Genomic DNA, 24,203 nt, shown 5'->3' on the forward strand with positions numbered 1-24,203 from the left:
ATTGAAAATTGCATGTGTGCGACCACGCACACGCACATCTGACTTTCCACACGTCATCTTCACACATTTGATTTTTCAATAATTAATTCAAACTTTCAATAATTGTTTTACATTTATCGAACTGTATTTCGGGTACGCCCCCCCCTTCCCCACACACACACACACATCTGCTTGCCTCCCATAACATTTGCACAAATTTGATTGCCAAAAGACTGGTATGCAGTGTTTCCTAATTTTGCTTTTATTTTATAAATATTCACGCAAATATTTTGCATAAAATATCCAAAAGGAAAAAAAAATATCTTAGCAAATTTTGTGATAAAAAACTAAATAATAAAGTTTATTTGAGGAGGTTTGATGGAATACTAAAAGCATAAGCGGATGAATAGGGCAAACGAGTAGAATGGCAAAATAAAAACCAAAAAAGTATGAATAAAATTAATAAAGGATGATCATATTTATTAGTGCAGGGATAAACGTGTTATGAATTCAAAATCCATTCCAGGTTCTTTGATGCTAAACTTGGTGTATTTCATTAAAAACCATCAGACCATAGCGGTAAATGTGCATCTTAACGCGTGAAAGTACTTTGCGCATTTTAAATGTCCACCCTTTTTTTAAAGAGACACTCCATGAATGAATCGAATGATAAAAAGCAAAGTGAGTCGCTGCTACACATAAAAGTTCATGTACATCACACATGTTGACCGGTAAACTGAATCATTATTTTAAACATTTACAATACGAGAGCCCATATTGCTCCATAGATCAAATCAAATAAATTGAAGCGATGTACGTTTTCTCCTTATAGGTGATTTTTTTACTCAGAGGTGGTACTTTAATGCTTGCAGTGGGATATTTGTAGAAAGAATTATTAATGCAAGTGAACTGCGTGATTAAAAAAAGAAGACACTTTGAAAAAAAATGAAAGGTGTGCACTGTCTCTTTAAGCATTTCCTTACCAAAGCAGATTTGCACACGGTTAATGGATGCTTGAGCGCTCGTTAATTCTCTTTGGTGAAAACATTATGTGGGCAGGTGATACAATATTTAACCAAGATGGCGGCGTTAAAAGTTTCATGAACTTAATTCGACATCCCAATATGTTCGCCCGCCGGTAACAGAACCTCGTATTTTAAGTGTATCTAAGGGAACCGAGTGATTCCAAAGCATGCCAGCCACGAGGAAATGATCTGACGTATGAAGAGTTGCACAATAGCTATCAAATCAGTTTTTGAGTGTGGTTGGCACAGACACAGAGTGAAGAATCATTGATTTCGCACCCTGGAACTGCTTACTGTACTAGTCGAAGAAAATTAACCGTATTTGACATCACGCATTTAAATCAAGAGGCATGGAGGATTCGCAAATGATATCAAGTGAGACCGTAGCTTTACTTGGATGATTCACACGTGTTTCACACATTTGCAAGATGGAGGATTTCAGTGGACGAGGCACCCTCTGCAGATACATTAAATAATACATAAGATAATTATGGACTCGAAACCTACATTTTACGTTCGCTGGGGAACGCAGTAAGTAAGCTCTAGAATGTGAGGTACATGTAAACAGAGTCTATTCATGAAAACCATAGGCCTATAATATGCGTCTTTCACAAATGTTTATGTTTGCTTTGGGGTTTTATGTTGGTCTGATGGTCTTCACGTTCTTCTCGGCTGTACCGCACAATCTAAATCCATCAAAGAGGAACCGGAATTATGAGGAATATGTGTTGAATCGAAACTCTGAAGACAGGCTTTTCAAACGGATGTCAGATGACAGCCACTACGTGGCGCCACTAGCCGATAGGGTGGATTTCAATGACGAGCAACACCATGACGGTAAGCCACGTGTTCGAAGGTTTTACGGCGTGTTTGTCACTGATATTATTGTGTTTAAAGTATAGTGTAGTAAGCATGGGGACAATGACAGCGATTTTGTGGGAGCACCCCTGGGTCGGATGATATTTTTTGTAAATGCTTAGCTCACTACTGAAAATAAGCTTTCTACGAGCTTGAATACTAGTGAATGTCCGATGTTTAACAGTAAGTGGCGTACATGTAGGCCCATGTGTGTTTAGGGTTTGGCAAGTATGGCGTTTGTACCGGGGGCTCTTAAAAACGTGTCACCGATTAATTTTTTCCAAGTTTTTAGTACCTAATGTTCCTGTCAGGGTCGCAACACTTAATGAAAGGAACTACATGTGGGCGCTGTGTTGTAAGCACACACCCTCAACCATCGCTTGCGTATGCTCAACACCAGCATCACGTCATGGAATTCATATCTCTTTCAGATGATGACACAGTAGCCAGAGAACTCTATCAAAAAGTTCGTGTATTATGCTGGGTGAAAACATCCACGGGGGAGATGGACACTAAAATCAGGGTGGCTAGGGATACGTGGGGGAAAAGATGTAACGTGTTCCTTATCCTTAATGTCGCTGACGTCAACGGAACGATGTCTGTGTCTGTCATTGACGTCAGTAAACCAGGCAGGAATCGTATTCCAGAGACAAAGGGGATACACGGTGATCGTGTCTTTAAGAGGAGGTTAGCAGGAACACTAGACAATGATTCTTCTGTTCGTATGAATCAAATGGAATATAAATTAAAACTGCTTAACCCTGCTGTAGCTGTTAAAGGTGGAAACACTATAATGGACAGAAAACAAAATGGTTATTCAAATGTACAAAAGAAAAACCGAAACACTGGCCAAGTAGAGCGAAGGCATCGATATGATGGTCAGAAGGGCAAACCAGAAGGTGTAGCTGTCAGTGTGTCAGAAAAAGGAGGACAACTGGTCCCCAAACTATACCATGCGTATGCTTTCATCTATAAGAACTATTTCAAAGATGCCGACTGGTTTATCAACACTGATGACGACACTTACGTCATCGTAGAAAACCTACGTCACTTCCTGTCATCCAAAAACTCTAGTCACCCTGTGTATTTTGGGTACCATTCGAAAGCGTTTTTAGAACAGGGATATTTCAGCGGAGAAGGTGGTTATATTTTTAGCAAGGAAACGTTGCGCAGGCTGGTAATAATTGGCGGGAAACAACAACAAAGTTGCCACCAGAATGGCGGAGAAATGGAGTTTGAAATGTGCCTCTCACAGTTAGGTGTCGACTCCGGCGACTCTAGGGATGAGTTAGGCAGAACCAGGTTCCACTACTTCCCGCCCCACATGCATTTTAGCGGGATTTATCCTGCGTGGTACAGAAAGCTCAGCCGGGAAAAACAGAGAAAAGTTGGTTGACATCTTATGTTCTCTGTCTCACTTTTCATGCTGATTTATTTACTTTATTTTATTACATTTTGTGTTTCATTTGCCCTTACTTTAGATCATCCACAAAATAAATAAAAAGATTTGTTAATCAATCAGTAAATCAATAAATTGATAAATAAATATCGATTCCCTCGTAAATTTAACCCAGGTGCGATACTGTAAGTTTCCTATCGATCATTTTTTTAGGTATATCGTTCATCTATTTCATATCAATAATATTAATTTTCATTTACAGGGAATCGATTCAATTAGCGACCATGCTGTCAGTTTCAATACCATGAGTCCAAACAACATGTGGGCAATGGAATACTACCTATATCACCTTAGGCCATATGGAATAGTGGCTTTATTCAAAAGAGAATAAAGTGCAGACATAACAGACATTAATTTCACTGTCAGATCAAGGATGTTGCTAAGCGGAGGGCACAGAGGACCAAAATTTGTCTAGGGTTGCCAAGAATTAGTCAGTGAACGAGGAAAGTAGACGATGATATGAATATATAGTGTATAGAAAAAACGACAGTTTTCTTCTGTCGTTTCGATTGTTATGCTGTTTTTTTTTTTTTGTTTTTTTGTTTTTTTTTTTTGGGGGGGGGGGCGGGGGGGGGGTGGAGGAAGAAGTGGAGAAGAGAGGTGATGTGGGTACCTCCGAAGTAAAGGTAGGGGCACTGGCCCGCTGTAATCCACCCAGCTCGCATGGACCTGGAGTATTGCCACGGGCAAGCAGTATGTAGGTGACGTCTATTAAAATGGGGCGGGAACTCCTTTAATGGGGGAACACACTGTCTAATCCAGGCTATTATTAAGATGTTAAATTGAAAGTCCTTGCACATGGTCCCTCGCCCTCCCCTTTCTTTCCCTCTCAAGCAGAAAAGAAAAAAAGAAAAAGGAATGGTGCAACTTGCCTAGGGTCGTTTGCATCACGTATATGAACTCACTTCTTTGGTCTGCAGTGCATTATGTAAATCCTTCTGTGAAGGAACGGACTGATGAGTCAGTCATTCCTGGTGTAGAACGGAGGAGTGGGGAGGGGAGGGGAGAGAGAGAGGGAGAGCTCCCCCGATGCGGCTTTGTTGAATGACAGTTTCCCTGCGTTTCATCGCCTCTGTAGCTCAGTGGTTAGAGCACTGGTCTCGTAAACCAGGGGTCGTGAGTTCGAATCTCACCCGAGGCTTTTTGTTTTGCCTTTGTAACGTTGAATTGTAGCCTTTTCGAATGAAATTTATTAATTTGGGCATGTAAATCTCCAATTTTTTCAGTGTGTGGCAGCGTGCTACAAATGAAAAAGCACTGCACTGTTGTATTGCTGTCAACAAACACAAACTTGTCGCAACTACTACATTTCACTCATGCGATTATTTTTCATCTATGTACATAAAGAGTCCCGCGCCCTTTTGGCTGTCAAGTTACTACCATGGTGTGGTACGGTAGTTCACAAATGAAGAAAGAAAACAAATTGCTACTCCGAGAGGAGATACAAATGTGCCCCAGATAGCCGCCAGGTATGGCGCATCTCGTTAGACCGAGTTACAGAAGGATGGATGACACTAGTGATGCCGCCTATAAATTACCACGAAGTGGAGGCCCGCATAAGACTTGTGTTAGGGACGACAGGTGTATTTTATGCTGTTAAACCGTGCAGCGAATTAACTTTGCATTGGTCGTGCAGCTTGCAGGATGAGGTAAACAAGATAACTGTTCAAAGAAGACCTCATGCTACATGAATAAATATCAGGGTTAAAATCCACGATCACATATTACGGAGGCGAGAGAAATACAAAACTTTGCAGGAATGGAGATTATGGAGATTTGTTGTGGATATATTGTTTCACGGAAAAACATCGGCATAAGAAGAAGGAAGCACCACTCTTTGAGAACTCATTTAGTTTTGAAATGTAAAACAATACCAAACATTAGCCATAATTGTTAACTTAAAGAACGACTTTGTAAATTTGTTATTGTACCTTTTTTTTCGGCATTAAAAAAACAAGAATAGTTGCTCCATTTTTATCGTCAAATCTTTCACAATATGTTTTCTAGTGACCACAGTGCTCTGAGGGAACATACAATCTTTAATTTCAAAAAGAAAAAAATAATTCAATTTCTATGGTCTTTGCTTTTTGCACTCAATACATTTTTGCATTTAACTTTGCTTTTTGCATTTGTATTTATTCCTTTAGAATTGACATCGTAGTTGCATTTAATCATATATGGTGTGTTAAAAAAACATTCATATTCAAGTACAGAAAATGGAACTAGGAAGAATTTAGAAATCTCTAATCACCCTTTTAATTGCTGTTCTCATTAAGGCCATTACAACGCGATTAATCATAAAAACACCCATGACAAAAAAGAACAACGACAAATATCAGTCGTTCATTCAAAATAAAAATTTCTTTATAATAGATAAAATTGTGCATATCAATAAATAATTACAAGACACCCATTTTACCATTGTGTTAGTAAATGATACATGACCCCTACCCTAATTAAGTTACAGGTAATAGTTTAAAATATAAATGGCGTATTAAACTGTCTTGAACCGCAACACAAGGGGCTGATTCAGGCTGTATGTATATATATTTTTAATCTTAGAGTCATGAACTTGTCCCATGAAGGGGGTCTGGGGACAATCCAATTTAAGATAGTTCAGCAGAAAACATGACTACGGCGATGATTTGCCCTTTCTGATCAAAGGGAGACGCTTCCTGATCACATGACATTTGAGGTGGTTACGTTTGAGAGGCAGATTATACCTCCACGTGAATTTTTACATTAAATGCAGAGAGGGACAATGAAAAGAATCTGCTGCGGTTTTTTTTTTCTTTTTTGATGTCATGAAAATGTTTCCTTGTTTTATTCGTGATGAATTGGATAGCCTGAATCCGCCCCTTGCAACTAGTGCCCTCTAACCTGAGCTTTTCAACGTATAAACAACGCTCCAACATTGGACCCCTTACAAGAGGTTATTTTTATAAATAAACAACATCATTAAAATACTCTTCTATCGGTTAAAATGAAAGGTATATCAAAATCCGTATAGATGAACTAAAGTTCGAGCATATCTAATTATTTTTCTCTCAGACTTTTATCACTAAAACTCTCATTACCCTCCCTAAGTGCGATCTAAGGCAGAGAGGATATCAAGTGTGACGCGTGAAAAATGGTTACAGTAAATTCCCAAAATAAAAACAACCGCCTTGAGTAAAATGGACCCTTTGCTTTTTGGTCTTCCCCGGAGCTCTTAATGACAAAAAGGACCTAGTAGAGAGCATATCGAGGGCATATTTGTCAATGTCGACCACGTCTCTGACATGAAAATTACGCGTTTGTCACATTTACCTTTTTGTTTATGTTGAATTTAGTAGAACGAGTTAACTAACTAGTGTACGACTTTTGTGTATATTAAACAATGATAAAATTTAGGAAAGTCTGACATGTTTCTTGATAATAAACGCACCACCACCATTGTTAGTGATCAAAAATTAAATTTGTCATACAAATAATCTATCAGTTCCAATGATAAAGTGCAAAGTTAGTCTAAATAGAATACAGTGGGCCCTCAGGCCACTTAAGTCTTGCTTGTTTCGTGATGGCAATTCTTTTGTAGCTTTAAGTTTCCAAAAGTGTTTTCATGAAATCTGCCACATGGCCCGTCGCTGTCCGTATTTTGCCATAGATCCGTATTATTTTCGTTTCCTCATGCACAGTTCCTGACACCTGCTCTGGAACGACGTTGGTAGTCGACGGCAGTTGCTCAGGCATGATAAAGGCTGTGGATTGTCCGTGAAAACGAACATGGGCAATGTCTGAAAGGGAAAAAAGTAACACTCGATCTAAATTTCCATTTATATGTGGTAATGATTTACTTCGTTGAAGTCAAAAAGATAAAATAGATTTTTATTGACCTGTTGTATACGTCAAACCAAAGTATCCATAAGTAAATTGTATCGAAAAGGGGTTGTTCAATTCTATAAATTCGCAAGAATTTCGCAACAATTTGACTAATGACATCATAGGCCGCATTCACATCGAGTTGAGCCATGGCTCTACAAAGCCACGACCTAAATATGGCGGACGTACATGAAAGGAAAACCGCCTAACCTTTTAATAGTCTCTCCGCCTTTCACACGCCTCCCCATGTGTCGTCCCAATGGAGCCGAGATTTAATGACTGTACCCCCGCAGGGACGACGCACGGGGAGGCGTGTGAGAGGCGTAGAGACTATTAAAAGATAAGGCGGTTTTCCTTTCATGTACGTCCGCCATATTTAGATCGTGGCTTTGTAGAGCCATGGCTCAACTCGATGTGAATGCGGCCACAGTCTCATTAATCATCTCTTTTGCAATTCGGACGAAACGTGGCAAGATTTACAAAAATAGTCTACCAGAATTGCTAGGCTACATGTTCTGTCATGTAATGATGATTTCAATAGTTTTATCTATACACGTTACAGTTTAGTCTTCAGACGGCATAATGGTGTAACGGTACGTAGCTCTTACCGAAGCAGTTGTGGTGGTCGTGGCCGGGGTAGTAGTAGTGGTCGCGGTGGATGGCGTACTTGGCGCCGTGATGGGCGCCTGAGTGGGCCGGAACGCTAAAATTAAAATATATAAGGTACAGAAATAAATACTATTGCAATATGTTGAATTTTCTTTTTTTTTTTATTTATTCATTTATTTATTTATTGGCATTAATTATAATTTAAATTATTTTTCTTGTATTGTCATTGGAAGAATTATACAAAAATTCATTTTAAGTTGAAATTCACTGTAGTGATATATGAATAAAAAGACCTGTAATACGAGGTTCACTGCTCTGAGCATTTACGATGAGAAAATAATAATAATAATAATAATAAAATTAATACTCACGGACATTTGGGTTACCACCTGTGCAAAGACAAAACAATCAATTGATTACCGTATAAGGTATACAGAATATCACTAAGACTATGATAAAAAAAATACCCTGAAGATTGTTCCATGCACATGTAGAACAGACACTGTGACACCGTTTTTAAGACGGCTAGGTCTGTTATTTTTTTTTCAACAAGTTAATGTTCAAAACAATGACAAATGATTGTCCAAGCCACCGCCAGAAATTTGTACTGATGCACTCTTACTGAACTAGTAGTAACATAAAATAAAATGTTTAAAAGAGAAAACAAACACTAATAACAAACACTAAAAGCGTTCTGAGATTATATTGTGTAATACATCAATGCAGCAAAAGTTCTCGTAATACTTTTCTTGTAAAATATTGTTCTTTTCCGGCGATTAGTATTTTCTTCAAAATTGAATCAAAACTTCCAATTAGCAATATCAGACATATAGAAATATTTACAAATGTCGTATATTTTGCAGGTAACCTGAATAGGTTCAAGGTCACCTCCATGGGACTTTTCCGCTAAAATAGATTTTCATGGGGAAAAGGGCCATTTTTCTCTACTCACAAACTATTACTTGACCCGTCCCTGTATTTGGATTCGATGTTTTAATCCACTTTTAATTTGACTGACCAGCCATTATAACGACATCTGCCATCACGCGCAATGCCTCGTTTTCACACAAGAAAATGTTTTGTATCGTGCCCCATTGTCTTGTATAATACAGACATTGCAAGCTGGCAATGGCTACAGCATGGGGGAACATAAGGTACTAACGACACAAGCTACGCTTCAGATAAACATTATCTACACGGTTTTTTGTCTTTAGAGTCTGAATTTGGCAATATAAGAAGCTTTACAAGACATGCATATGACTGTGTGGGATTTACCATACGTGCAGAGAACCTCTAAATATTAACTTTGTCGGAAAAATCCCATGGAGTGTCCCTTTAATCATTGGATTTATAACTGGATGTTACTTGTTGTTCACATGAAGCGTTACGTTCAATTTTTCCTTCAGTTTATTCGTATTCAACACAGAAACTGTGGTATTTTGTGCTGATATCTCAGAAAGTGTGCAAGTACTTACCGAAAAACGGAGGGACTGAAAATAAAAATTATACAAATAGTTTTAGTGAGTACTTTTTTGTTTCGAATAAAATTAACAAATAACATTCATATTTTGCAGTAAACTAGAGTCACAAATCGTTGGACGAATAAAGTAACACCTTTTGATGATACTGATTGATACCTGCAATACACATTTCACAATTTTCTATTATGGCAATATACAAACTTTAGTATTTCTCTTGATTTAAATGGTATGAAAATGTATTTGGCCTGCGCACCAAGGTTAAAACTGTCTATACACACTTACATACCTAATACCTAAATGCTGTGAATAATAATACATCAAAGGATATGTTGATGTGGGTTAAGGGAAGGAACGATGAAACGAAAGGTCATGAAAAAATAAAAGATGATAACACAAGCATGACTATGATATGCACACACATTACTATGTTTTTACATACATACACACATACATACATACATACATACATACTTGGTCAAAAAGATCCGACCTTTAGTCCTAAGTACTCTTGGTTACAAATGACCATGTGGCAGCTATTGACCGTTTTAAATAAGGTTTTTGAATTCCACAGGTTGAGAAAAGCTAAAATACCGGTGAAATTATCCATATTTTGCATCATTTATTCCAATTAAGAACTTGCACCTCCTCAAATATGGTTTTCCACAATGATTTACATTGAAGTAAAAATGGCCAAAAAATTCAGAAGACGCCACCGAATGTCATCAATCTTATCCACCATTAGCAGTTTGTGCTCTTTAGACTGAATGAACAATTAAAAAAAAACATGGGTATGAAATACACCTCAAACGTGGATGGACCCAGACCCTTACAAACAATCTTCCAAGAGAAATCTCACAACATGCCTTGGGGCTCTCTCTGAGACCTGTGGTCGTGACCTATTTACCCGACATCTCACTCCATTTGCAAGATGTGACTTCATAAACGATTACAGACCACCCCATGATAACGCGTTTGCTCCCTTTTCTCGTCTGGTGATTGATTTTTTGCAGAAACGCAATATTCTGAGGAGGGAACAACCATATTTGAGCTTGAATGCAAACCCCATTGCCCAGCAAACACAGAACATTATTATAAGGTTACTATAACGTTTTACGCTTTGAGGATTCATGTTGGTTCACCATATAGATCTTGATAAAAATAGAAGTGTATATATTGATGCACCTTGAAAGATCTACATTATAGTTGTTAAATACAATCCGAGCTTTCGGCCCCTGGGCCTTCTTCGGGGATTACCCAGGGGCCGAAAGCTCGGATTGTATATAACAACTATAGTGTAGATCTTTCAAGGTGCATCAATATATACACTTCTATAACCTTTTACATGACCGAAAAATGTAACGCCAACATTATGGTAACGTTATAAAACCCTATGTGTTTGCTGGGTCAGTACCTGAGCGATGATTTGGATTGTGCGATGCAAAGAACCATTCCCCTTATTATCTGAAACAACTTCTCTTCAGGAGAAATGGGGCAATATCCCACAAAACAGACCCGTAGCCATTGCTGGAGGCATGTGGCGCCGTCTACAGGGGATACACATGTAAGTGCAGTACTCCGTAAAACAGGCTAATAGACACGTGGATTATATAGAATACCTTCTGATGATTGTTGTGTAAAGATTTGATGACATTCCGTGGCGTCTTTTTACACTTGAGGGGATGCAAGTTCTGGATATGTATAGAATATAGTTATTTGCACCGGTATTTTAGCTTTTGTTAACCGTTAAGTCATGTTAAATTTGGTACTTGGAATAGTAAAACGCTATTCGAAACGGTTAAGAGCTGTCATGCAATCATTTGTAAACAAAAGTACATAGGACTAACGGTGGGACAACCTGGAACAAGAGTGTATATACATACACACACACATAGCCTACATACATACATACATAAATACATACATACAAACATACATACATACATACATACATAGCCTACATACATACATACATAAATACATACATACAAACATACATACATACATACATACATAGCCTACATACATAGCCTACATACATACATAGCCTACATACCAAAATTGCAAAAATAAACTTACCTCCAGGTGGAACAGGAAAAGGTACTGGTGGCAGGACTTTTAAGAAAAAAGAACATTTTAGATAACTTAATTCAATTCAAGTGTATTCTCAGTTAAACGGAGAGCCCGAATGTGGCAACTAAACAACTGCTTGAAATACAGTAATAACGCAGATTCTACAAATGACCGTTAAAAAGATACTTCAAAATACTTTTAGGAGTAAGAATATTAATATTACAAATACTCGAAAATTGTGTACCAAAAACGTTTTTACAAGTTTTTTTGCATTTGCCTTGCACTCACCAGGGAAGCCAGGGATGCCAGGGAAGCCGGGGAGACCAGGGATGACGGGAAGCGCTGGATTTATCATAAATAATACAACATCACTAATATGTTTCAAAATGCACTTTTTCTTTTTTTTATCTTTTTTTTTTTCAATTTCATGTTACACCCACTTCAAATTCGTTAAGTACTAGATGAGGTATATTACAGTGTACATCTACGATCATTTTACAATAATACTTACTCGATGCTATCGGTTCTTTTATTTCAACTTACCTGGTTGCGTCATATTGAGGTTAACTAAAAGGTAACGAAAGGCAGAAAGCATTAAAATTATGCGTTATACAAACGTCTCGTGAAATTGGAGCATTTACCCCTCTTTATTGAGTAAGTTAATTTTTAAAGAAAATACAATATTGAAATCATTATTTTTTGTTTAATGTTTTACCAGATTTTAATGAAATTGTGATACTTACTTATTGCCTGCGACAATGCAGTTACTGTAAATAGAAAATAAAAATTGAAATAAGAATAACAATGGTTGCACGTGGAATTATAATGTGCGTTGTCCAATAACGTTGCAAAAAACGTTGACCAAACGTTGCATATTAATTTGCTAAAATCTGACGTAGATCACAAAGCGCCAACACTGATTTCACGATCAGCTTATATTAAAAAGATTTTGTTGATTTAATGTTGAAGAGGGACTAAGTTGAAGTACCGACATATAATCAAAAGCTGGAGTTAAATTCCATAACCTTGCATCAAACCAGCAGAATGGCAAAATTTTGCTTTACGTGCTCCAAAAAGATGTTTCCTCTGTCGTAAATGAGCATAAATTCAGACATGGGAAAAAACATACCCTCTTCCAAGACCTCAGATTAATGATGTCCACTTTTCTCTTTAAGAATGGAGAAATGTCCACAAGTTAACTAGAGACATATGTGTGAATATCTAGCGCAAAATCTATCTGTGGCCCTGGTAGAGATAAGGAAAAACTTTTGGAGATAATGAAGGTCTGGAGGGTTCCCTTAGTCTATGTTTACATGTGATTCATTTTTATGTATTGTATTTCACCTAAACCTTGCTGGTCCAAAAGACCAGCGATATCTATTTTTTTCTGGTCCTCTGGCATTTCAAACAGCCATGAAATGTCGGACAGGCAGTTTCCCCATGTCTGATAAATTGGGCACTGATTCAACATTTAATCTACAATTTTATGCCAGCTGGTATGACACTGATGTCCACAACAAAAAAAAAATAAAACTCTCAGTTTTTTAACCTTCCTTCTATATATTGGATGATAAAACAGATACTCAACAATATAACTGGACTAGGAAAGTGCAAATTAAAGAAACTTTCTATTCAAAAAGTTAGTATTTCGATGAGTACTTGAGCAGTGCGCCCGTGAGACTGAATACAACATAATAAGTTGATTGAATCATTACTTACGTGGAGCAATTACGTTACCGCCAGTGACTGGAAAAGAAAGTTTTATGGTTACAAATTGAACACGTATTTTTTTCGGCAGATCGTAGGCCCTACCTATATTTCATCTGTCTCAATGCAAATGAAAGCGGTTGAATTGTGCGATAAAACGATAATTTTCAAAAACAATCAAAACGACCAGAAGGACGTAAAACGGGAATAATGGAGACAGAAATATCAGCGAAAATTTTGATTAAAAATACATTTTATCACATAAAAGACATGAACAGAATAAATTACACTATCTAACATTAATAAACATAATCTTGGTTTGTACGTTGTTTCTACTTACGCAACGCTTGCACCAAGTTGACTGAAATAAAGGGGAAAAACTCACTTGAAATCAGATCAGGCAACCACAAAAATGACTGAAACCGACCTAGCTGTAATAATCCTTTAAATGACTTACATGTACATTACGAATGTTGAATAGCAAGGGAGGGCACCACTTTCCCTGATGCGAGCATACCCACATCAATATTTCATATGTTATAAATGTTTGTCACAAGAATCAAGGGGTTGAAACAAACTTTCAGCTGAGATATGCTTGTACTTTAATAATTCCCAATAATTGAATACAAACAAAATACTAAAGACTACAGAAACGGAATCTGACAAAATTTCTTGCCATTCTAAAAACGTATTAACTGATGAATTTACTAATAATATTTTTAAAAACGTGGACAACTTACTGAGAGGCGCTATTATGGGATTGTTGGCTGAAAATAAATTAATAAAAAGTAATTATATTTGACATAAAAACCAAAGAAATATAAGACTAAAAAATGTTCATAATCCAAAATTGTAAAATGGAGTCTTGGTTCTCATTTGAACATTCTGTTGTACATATACTGTACTGATTCAATTTTTTGGCCTTTAAATCAACTCTCGATTTTCTCAATGCATTTTGTGAAAGAGGTGTGATCGGAAAGGTCGTCACAGGAATAGGAGCCCGGTGAAAAGAGACCGAGTACCGAGTTCGAGCTTCATTAGATTCACACAGGTCACGGTTAGAGTAACGAGGGTGGGTCGAAATCTAGGACGAGGCTCACCTGTACAATATCAACGGGAAACCTACCCCATATCAAGCTATATCACAGGGTAATCTCTCGTACATATATCACGGAGGGTCCACATGATTAAGGTTTAGCAGAAGAGTCGGGGTCAGTTTTTGTGAACAAAACCACCTGACAACGGTTCCTCAGTGTACGCCGATAACAGACATTCGAATGCAAGAACAAATACTAAATAACCAGTTTAAAGTATCAAGGCATAAAAACGCAATATTGTTTTCCGGAAAATAGAAGCAAAAGATAGATAAAAACCCCTGTGCAAAGGGGAGACAATTCAGTGTATTCTTCTGTGTTTGTGTGTGTGTGTGTGAGAGAGAGAGAGAGTAGTGATACATACGCATAGCAATAGCAGCCTGCAACAATTGGCTGAGGATGGCTGAAATGTAATATAAGTAAAAAATAGAAATAAGTGCCTAATCTTTATAACAAGGCGATGATCGTAATGGCAGGCTACAATAATATGATGTCAAATTCGAATTATGAAGTAGGTCGAATAACCTTAGCATGGCCCATAGAATATTACAACGGTAACATAAAAATATAGCATTGGTCTTAATGAACTCGTACAAATCAAAGGGCGATATGTGATAATGATATATGATGGTAAATGTTATATTTCTTCTGAAAGATTTATTGCAAGGCCTAATTATAGACATACACACATACATTAACGCGTAGTCTTATCTGTCAAATTAAAAGGAAAAACCGGTATTTCAAAATACAATACAAGTTAATGAAATATCTCACGATAAATGTTATATTTTAATCCGATATTAATAGGATTTACTAATGCAGCTTAATAACAGTAGCATAGTTTGTCTTACCTTGCAAAGCGGCTGTCAGAACAGTTCCGCCAGTTCCAGTTCCTGGAACTTAAACGAAAAAAAAAACATTCGATCAACTATTTTCTTAGGCTAAGAAAATTAAATAATATAAACTAGTAATAGTTATCTTTTACGTCCATCGCCTATTTATATCATTCTCATTTACACATAGAGGCTTCAATTTTTCTTCAAAGTATAAGACTGACACATAAGTGAGCTGGAAGCCATTTCACAACCTCACTACGGAATTCATTACTTGTAATAAAATTGCTTATGCGATGATTGGGCGAGAAGAATAGAATTCCCAGCACCTAAGACCCCATTCAGATAGACATATCGTATTAGTTGGGTCCCTCCAACTCTGAGGGGGATTTTTGCTAGGTGCAATCAGTGGAATCAGCTTAATTGTCTAACGTGCTTCCTCTTGCAGCCAGGGGGTATTTATGCCGAGCGCACACGGAAGTTAACTACGTAATTAAAAAACTAAAACAAGCCAATTAAATAAACTAGGTCATGTACAACCTACCTAAATGTTCCCTAAGGAGCCTAACACTTATCCCCTACATTATGCTACCTACAGACATAACTAGAATTATGTTATTTGAATAAATTATGTATTAAAAGATAGGTGGATTTAGATCATGAAAAAGGTTCTATAGGCTTTTCCGGATATGAATCACATCCATGAAACCACGTGCTATCAAGCACGTGTTTATTTCCGCATAAATAGTCAACCCTCTTAACGCTATCCTTACGTACCTGGACATGTGGTCAGCTTGACATGGTTGACATTAGCGTTCGCAACGAGCATGCCACACGCAGTTGCTGCCGTATGGAAGTAACAGGTAGTCGTTCTGAAAGGATATAAGATTAAATATAATATCTATGAGAAATGAATGAAGAAGCGACGAGACAGACCCGTGCTCGAAAATAATGCCTAAGGGGTATTTTAACCCTTTATCATCACCCAGATGCCGAAAATAGGTTTTTCCTGCATCTGATTATTGAATAATGCATCCATCTTTGTGCTGATTTAAAACAATAAAAAACCCTCTAAAATATAAAATATCGTCGTTTAAATTTCTCATTGCAGTGTATAAGCGTGGGGAATTGAAAGCTTTAATCGTCAATTTAACATCTTTCTATTTTGAGGTGAGATAGCAATCGGTATGGGGCGTAATTGCATCCCTAAACAAGATTTTATCACGAAATGTAGCAGAGTTGTATGGGCTACTATCCCGTGCCATCAGTTTGGCTTAAATTTTTTTATTATGGAGTTATGAGCCCCTAATTACAGATTTTCGCTAAACAAAGGCATTATTCTGCTTTATCAACGATAAAATCTGAACTAAGACTTTTAAGAAAAATCGCTGACAGGGTTTTGGGGTAGTAAAAGGTGTCATTAAACAGGCGTTGAAACGAAGATGAAATATGTGTAAATGTTAATTAATTTAGTCACTGAACACTGGAGATTTATCTATTACCCAAAAGAATGTATGTAAGGCAGTAAATAAGGGTGACAATATGATTAATACGTCTTGTTTTCCGGTATGCATTGGAGGAATGAATAAACAAGCCAAAGGTGAAATAAGGGTAAAGAATCGGAACCCGCCTCCCCTTCCCCACTCCACCCCAATTCTACAAGAAAATGGTGGATTAAGAATAGATGTGTTTCCACAAAACAGACAACGGCCTAACACTGATTCAAACAACGGCATTTTCCACGGCCGCCTAGGTATTGAATGCTTTATTTGTTCTAATAATCTAATTTGACAAATGGTATAATTGGTTTGCCGATTGAAAGTAGAAAAATCAGGCCCGTAGCCAACAATTGCAATTTCAAAAGGGGGGTTCTTTTTCCGAAAAAGTGGACCTTTTACAATGAATCCTTAGTGCACACAGATCAAAATTTACCCAGATTAGATCTTTTCCTGACGAAAAGGGCGGTTCTTTCGAACCCCCCCCCTCCCTCCGGCTACGGGCCTGAAAATATACCTTGAGGCTGGGTACGTGGTGAAAGAATAGCACATCTGTATTTATATACTTGATCTTGCAATTTGACAATTCAAGGAATTTGTTGACCCATCGTGGTGCAAATTGAACACAACATTAAGTGAGTATCAGAATGTTGCTGAAAAAACTGTTCTCTTTGTCAAACAGATACTCGCATTATGATATGAACCCACGCCGTTGTGCTACACGGGCACATCAACCATAAAAAATTATGTCTGCAGTCTTTATACATGCAGATCAACAAATCACGGCAACATCGCAGTGTTAATGGAATCGATTGTTCCAAACCACACTATAATCATCAATAAGACAATACTTCACTAAGTTATAACTTTACTTACGCAGTGTCGAAGTCAATGGCAAAACAGTTACCATTCCCGCCACAGTTCATGGTGCACATCGCCTGAGTCGTCACTCCCGGTTGTTCAGTTCCTCCCAATATTTGCATACCGTTGTTTGTAGAGACCACCGCAGTACCTGTTTGTGATTTTTAAAAAGCGATTAAAGACGGTTTATTTAGTAATTTTACTGTTTTATTTACTGATAGAAACACATATTTCTTCGAATCGATTTACTTTCCTATATACAGTGCCGCCGGAATGTCCCCTTACTTACCCTCCGGGTCGCTGCGGGTTGTACGGACGGCCTGGCTCGGTAACTATGGAAATAACATTGTCATCCATACGCTGTTTGGTTTCTGTTAACAATAGTTCCATACCCTGCCCGTCGTGCAATTATCGTGACAAACTTTCTGCTAACAAAAGAGCCTAACCCTAGCTCGCTGAGATAAAGATCGAAGGTGAGCGTGGTCGCAATTAAGTGTTCGTCCAAGCGTTAATTGACCTTTAATGCGCGGTGGCTTCACTCTACTTTGATCACTCTACTCTGATACGGAGATTTTAAGTATAAGAACTTGCCAACAGTGATTTTGCTTTACCAAAAAGATTCGGTGGTGACAGCAATTTTCGTGTACATTGTAGCTATGAATTGATTGAATTTACATAGAGTTTAATAAATGAATTTATGAATTTATTAAAGTTCAAATAAAACACTACTCGTACTTGAACATGTAATACACTGATTTATTAGGCTTCAAACTGTCTTTGCTATATATATATTATTAACAAGATTGAAATTTATTTTTATAGTATGTCCTTATATTTCTATTAGCTTTGTTCATAGACGAAATGCATTTTTTCCAAAAAGACTTGTCAGTTGTTTCAGTGATAAATATTTTGTTAGCCATATCTTTAATATAGTTCTGTCTATATTTGCATATAGGATCTCTCCCATCTACACCCGTAACATTTCTGTCCTTTCGTATTCGTTCATCAATCGTAAACAACCTTCCCATCAACTGAACGCAAAAGTTGCCTGGGGAACTGGCCCGTTGTCGAATTTCGAATATTTCTTTATTTGACAAGGCGACGGGTGGCCGGCCGAAAGACTGATTCCTTGATTCTGTAGGACAAAAAGCATCGAAAGAAATTAATTTATAAAGCTGGATTACAATCTCTCGGGCTAACTTCACTGGTTGGCACGTGTCATTTCACATTAATTAACAATCAGTTCAGGTTAGCTTTATTCATGCTGGGTAAACACAGTGATTAAGCCCTGACTATTACATAATCACTACTGTGTGACACGCGTCGTCTAAAATTAATGTTAACATTGCGATGACGCTCTTCAATCCAAACTAATCAATTGCACATAATTCTAAATCAACTGACACGTGTCAACAGGATTGTTTGTGTATCTGGTCTTCCTAAATGGCCAATAAATGTTTTGTATAATATGACATGTTTATGTCACTGATTTCTGTGCCATCGTGTCACCTGCCACCTGCCAAGTGAACGGTATAAATCGACACTCAGATTTTCCAGAATTCCAAGATGCCTCTTAGCGATTACGTGCGTCTGCGTTTCATCGCCCTCCGAGAACAAGGGGTGCGAATTAAAAACATAACCGCACAAATGGAAAATGAAGACCATAAAGTGTCGCGACAAGCCATTTACTATGTGTTAAAGAAATACGACGAAGAGAAGGTCGTGCATCAGGCTACTAAACTAGCAACACATGTAATAAAGGTAATGAGACATTGATATTTATTTGATGTATTAGCTATTTATAATTTTCCATTTTAACTACGCTTTTGTTGATCGTGACTTACTATCATCAAATAAAATTGTTATACGTGTTTTAAAACTAAGCCTGATTTGTTCTTCAGAGTTTTGTTCTAATATTCGACTTGCCTTTACTCGAGTCTTCTGTTGCAGTTGATACATAACCCGGTATTGTTTGCTCGTGTCGATAGCAGTCTCTTTGCATCAGCTATAATAGAAACCTTACGTGAGGCAATTAAGAAGGGGCAGACCGTGTTCGTTGAACCGACTAATTTGGGTGTCCGATAAGGATTGCTTGGGGATTCCCTACCCTGTAATTATCATATGGCCTCTATTGTTCGACCATATGGGGCAGGGTTGGGAAACCATACGGCCATTTGGTAAGGGGACATTCCGGCGGCATGTTCATTTGTCTTTTTTTATGTATTCACTTCATGCCATCCTTCAAGTACTTAAATTTTTTCATGAATAACTTTTTATTTTACTGTTCATGATGCATAACTTTTCTTTTTTGACTATTATACTTAATCCTTTCAATTTTGGTATCAATGATTTTTTGTTTTACAACACTTTCATTTTTTTTATTCGACCCTACTTCCCATATTTTTACATTTAAAAGGTTTTATTTCTTCGTTGACTTCGCACATCTCTGTTCAATTAAAATATCTCTCTCTTTCTCATCATTCCATGAAAAATGCGCTGTACCTACCTTGTGACGTCACATCCCTCACAGCGAGCAACAACCCGACGCTAAGTAAAGCCCAAAGTGAATTACGATAAGCAGCCATGTTCACAGATATCACCGAAACTTCAAAAAACCGAAGGTAAAACACCTTAATCACAACAATGTGCCTTTTGTCTCTTTCTTTCTCTTAATCCTTTAGTTCCCTCTCGGCCTCCGCGAGAGCGTTCGACTGTGTCTTGCAGGTCCAGACACTAAAGAACCTTCTGATCTTCGCGTTGCACCCAAAGTGTTTTGAAGTGATACGATCCCACTTTTATGCAGTTTCACGTTTCAATTTCGGGGCTAGTATAATAAAACGGTGTGGCCCCGGTAATGGATATGCTTCTGATTAAGGTGATATCTACCCATTTTTAATTGCAAACCTTTGAGCTCTGCCTCTTTTTATGGTTCCTTGGCAGCGTCGTAGGCCCTTCGTTATTGCTTTGCTACCTCAGGGCAATACTTCTGTCCACTGTAACACGTTCTATTTCCTTTCTATGTAAATGGAAAAGGACGTCTTAGTTGCCCAGGGTGACACTTAAATTTTAATTACGGAAGCGACCCAAGACTTGCATTTTCAATCACTAGCTCATAAAAAGTTAATGGTTTTCTTATAAAGCTTATGGGCCGACTTCTACAAACATGTATTTGTTACAAGGTGTCGAAGTCAACTTGGTTATGCGTTACTTCAACGTATGGATCAATTGGAGCATACTATTTTGTTTAGAATGTTTATTTTAAAAATAGCTAGCTGTTAGTTACGTTTCCAGTCACAAATTTGACTTAAAGACATATCTTTTAAACAGTGGCATGTTAAAAGAAGCTTTCACTAGGTGTCTTGTCCAATGGCTTTTTCTTTTACCTAATTATTATTATTATTATTATTATTATTATTATAGGAATCTATGTGTTTCTTCGTTCATTTTTCTGCCTATGGTGACTCTCAGGGGACTTAAGTGTCAACATAAAAAAGACAACGCTTTTGAGTCACGTGTACTGCATTTTGATGGGAAACATTATAAACATTGGTTACCTTTTTATGTGCGTGGCAGTGATCTCAGCACAATTCTATAGTAAAGATACCTTACCGTTGGATTTATCTGGGGAAAAGTTTATTCATATTTTCGTTTATCGATTCGACCAGTTAAAAGACGCAGAGGTCACGCATGTCACCTTTGGACTTAATTCACATACATGTCGCAGGAAACAGGAAATGTCCGCCTGCGTCATGACCAGATGTCGGACGCCTTTTGTCAGTCGAAATCGAATCCATCTAATTACATTTGTAAACTGCAGAATTTTAGGTTTACATTGTTAACTTATGATTATATTCCTTCAGCACCTTAAGCGTGCAGGCCTTACAACTGATGACCTAGTAACTTATTACCAGACGGTCATAAGGCCAGTTTTGGAATATGCTGCCCCTGTCTGGCACTTTGGATTAACAAATGAATTGAATGCCTTAGTAGAAAAGTCTCAAGAAAGAGCTCTTAAGATAATTTATCCTGAACTTGAATATGACGCTGCTTGTGAACATAGTAAACTTGAACTACTGAGTGAAAGACGGATCAATGCATGCAAAAAATTGTTTATTAGTATATCAAATGAACCGGATCATAGACTGTATTATCTCTTGCAACCAAAACACAATGCTAAATTAATCATTGAGGGAACAGGAAACTTTTAAAAGACCAAAAATAAACCAAACGATCAATGAGTGACTTTTTAACAAGTGCCATATACAAGTTTCAGAATTAACTGATAGACCTTTATTCTTTTTTTTAACCTTGCATTTTAGATATTTTGTTTTAAATTTGCTTACATATGTCTTTTAATATCCCTTTGTTCTTACTTACTAATGGTTTTATCCGACTGTGATGCAATGATTGTAATTATCCAACCCTCGGGTTGCAAATTTGGTAATAATAATAATAATAATAAATAATAAATTAGTTAATGAATTAGTTATATTAAAGATTCGGGTAGCCTGAAGATGAATATGGTGTATACGGCGTATAGACGGATGACTTGTGTTTAATTACTAGACAGATTTGATAGATGCAATTAAACAGGCACTAAAGTAAAATTGCTACAAATGCGCGGAGGGTATTTTAGTGTGCTACTGCTATCAATATAAGTGAATTTCCGGTGCAAAAGCATCTTGGACAGCGTTTTTTTAAACTTATGACTAGGGTCCAAGATAGGATCCTAGCTCATGACAGCCGCACAATGAAGAGGTAGCATAATAATTTATAAATCACACTTCACAACTGATAACCAACCGACACAACTGATTATACATGTGTCTAAAACATAAAATGTTCAAATCAGCTATTTTGTCGTTGCTTGTAAAAGATATCCAAATTCAATATGGAGCAATATGGTAATTCCTACAGGGATCACTGGCATTGAAATGGTCAAGGTTCTTGTAAACCAGTCCAGGTACAGTGGTTTGCGTGAATGAAGAAGATAAAATTTGTGGCGGGCAATAAGGTAATGTTGTCAAAACGCGATTTTATTTCGATTCTCTGGAGATTAATAATTCACCCCGCTGTCTTCATAGTGGTGTGCTGTTGGTTTTTTTTTTTTTTTTTTTTTTTTTTTTTTAACTGGACATCACATCTTCCCGCTCGATAATCCAAGTATTAGAATTATGCATAGTATGTCCTTACTGTATGACAAATAGTCTAAATTGTTCACAAATTCCAATGACTTTTATGGCCGTCTAAAAGGGCCCGGCGGCCCAAGGGAATGGGTTCTGAATAATGAATCTTTGGTGCGCGGTCGGAAACGGCCTCGGTAAAAAAATTATAATTTTTATCACGGAGCGTCGAGTGGCACATTAACAATATACACAGGTTAGAAAAATGTTAATTTTAATTAAACAATGTAAATACATATTAACTTCTCATTTATAAGCACTTTGCATGGATAAAGTTTCGATATGGGTCTTTATGACGGTGAAACAAGATCAAATTCTCAAGTTCAAGGTCGTTGTATTCACAACTGAAATAGTCATGTCAGCGGAGAATGCACTGCATCAGGTCAAATACTTTAAAAGATAAAAATTATTTTCTTCTTAGTTATCAAAGTTTTGATTGATCTCTGAAAATTGAGTCTGGTCAGTCCTCCTGATGTACGTGTATAACCTAATTAGCCAATTAGGACGCAATCAGAACAAGTTCATCATTGGACTAACCTAATTAGCCAATTAGGACGCATTCAGAACAAGTTCATCATTGGACTAACCTAATTAGCCAATTAGGACGCATTCAGAACAAGTTCATCATTGGACTAACCTAATTAGCCAATTAGGACGCATTCAGAACAAGTTCATCATTGGACTAACCTAATTAGCCAATTAGGGCGCATTCAGAACAAGTTCATCATTGGACTAACCTAATTAGCCAATTAGGGCGCATTCAGAACAAGTTCATCATTGGACTAACCTAATTAGCCAATTAGGGCGCATTCAGAACAAGTTCATCCGTGGACTAACAGATCAAAAATGACCGTGAACTAACAGATCAAATAAGCGTAGGTGAAAAACTTTGTTTAGGGCCTTCTTTATAAAGATCTAACCCTCATGCTTCTAACCCGTGACTTCGCGCTGGCCCAGGAGGTATTGACCATTACAATATATCTGTGTTTATTATCTGCCTTGTCATATATATTTCTTATCTTAGTATATTCGTAAAACTTTTTGTTGCTTCGTACAACGGTATAACCTCATTCTATCCAGGAAAAAGAGAAAATATATTTCAACCCTTTACCCCCAAGACCTGGTAACTATGCAAGTAAAAACTAGCGGTCGTCGTCAACCCTACTTTCTCGCACCGGTACATACTGTTCATACGGAAAGCTGTGAGTTCGAACCCGTGGAAATGGATAAATTACCCTTTGCTTAAACAAGTCAATAGACCCTTTTAATCTTTTTGATTACAAGACAGTATTTCGAACGCTCGAAGAATCTAAGTTTGTTTACAGTACGTCCAGGCCTTATAAATAGATTAGGCGTTTACTAACACTACACGCAGATATTTAACACTAACGCCCATATTAACTACCAAACCCACGGATTAACCAACACACCGTTCAATTATTTAGCACCAACAAAGCGATAACTAGCATTCATCCGCTCTGGTAGTGCTGTTTAATATGGGTGTTGGTGCTAAAATATCTGCGGTAGTGTTACTAAGAGCGCATTCTCAACGAATTAAGCCAGGCTTTACAAAGCCGGTGACCTAAAAATGGCGGACGTACATGAAAGAAAAACCGCCTAATCTTTTAATAGTCTCTCCGCCTCTCACACGCCTCCCCACACGTCGTCCCTGCGGGGTACAGTAATT

At 37.4% G+C, this 24,203-nt stretch overlaps 2 protein-coding genes and 1 non-coding gene across 3 annotated transcripts; 2 read left to right on the forward strand and 1 right to left on the reverse strand.

Annotated features, from left to right (window-relative positions):
- Positions 1-868: 868 nt before the first annotated feature.
- On the forward strand, positions 869-3,853 carry LOC106178989 (glycoprotein-N-acetylgalactosamine 3-beta-galactosyltransferase 1-like). The gene is made up of 3 exons (XM_013562433.3): positions 869-1,841; positions 2,294-3,249; positions 3,524-3,853. Exons 1-3 carry the CDS (start codon positions 1,604-1,606, stop codon positions 3,650-3,652), a joined length of 1,323 nt encoding a protein of 440 aa, XP_013417887.2. The 5' UTR covers positions 869-1,603; the 3' UTR covers positions 3,653-3,853.
- Positions 3,854-4,389: 536 nt separating this feature from the next.
- On the forward strand, positions 4,390-4,462 carry Trnat-cgu (transfer RNA threonine (anticodon CGU)). The gene has a single exon. It is a non-coding gene; the product is annotated as a tRNA-Thr (tRNA).
- Positions 4,463-5,557: 1,095 nt separating this feature from the next.
- On the reverse strand, positions 5,558-20,552 carry LOC106178971 (uncharacterized). The gene is made up of 16 exons (XM_013562406.2): positions 19,840-20,552; positions 17,349-17,484; positions 15,754-15,848; positions 14,995-15,042; positions 14,508-14,546; positions 13,790-13,816; positions 13,390-13,410; positions 13,062-13,088; positions 12,086-12,109; positions 11,886-11,909; positions 11,631-11,684; positions 11,349-11,384; positions 9,267-9,281; positions 8,163-8,180; positions 7,791-7,885; positions 5,558-7,097 (listed from the first exon to the last, which is right to left on the reverse strand). Exons 1-16 carry the CDS (start codon positions 19,916-19,918, stop codon positions 6,975-6,977), a joined length of 861 nt encoding a protein of 286 aa, XP_013417860.2. The 5' UTR covers positions 19,919-20,552; the 3' UTR covers positions 5,558-6,974.
- Positions 20,553-24,203: the final 3,651 nt, after the last annotated feature.

This window comes from Lingula anatina, chromosome 5 (assembly GCF_051362555.1).
Source record: "Lingula anatina isolate TDL-2025a chromosome 5, LinAna3.0, whole genome shotgun sequence".
NCBI lineage: Eukaryota > Metazoa > Brachiopoda > Lingulata > Lingulida > Lingulidae > Lingula > Lingula anatina.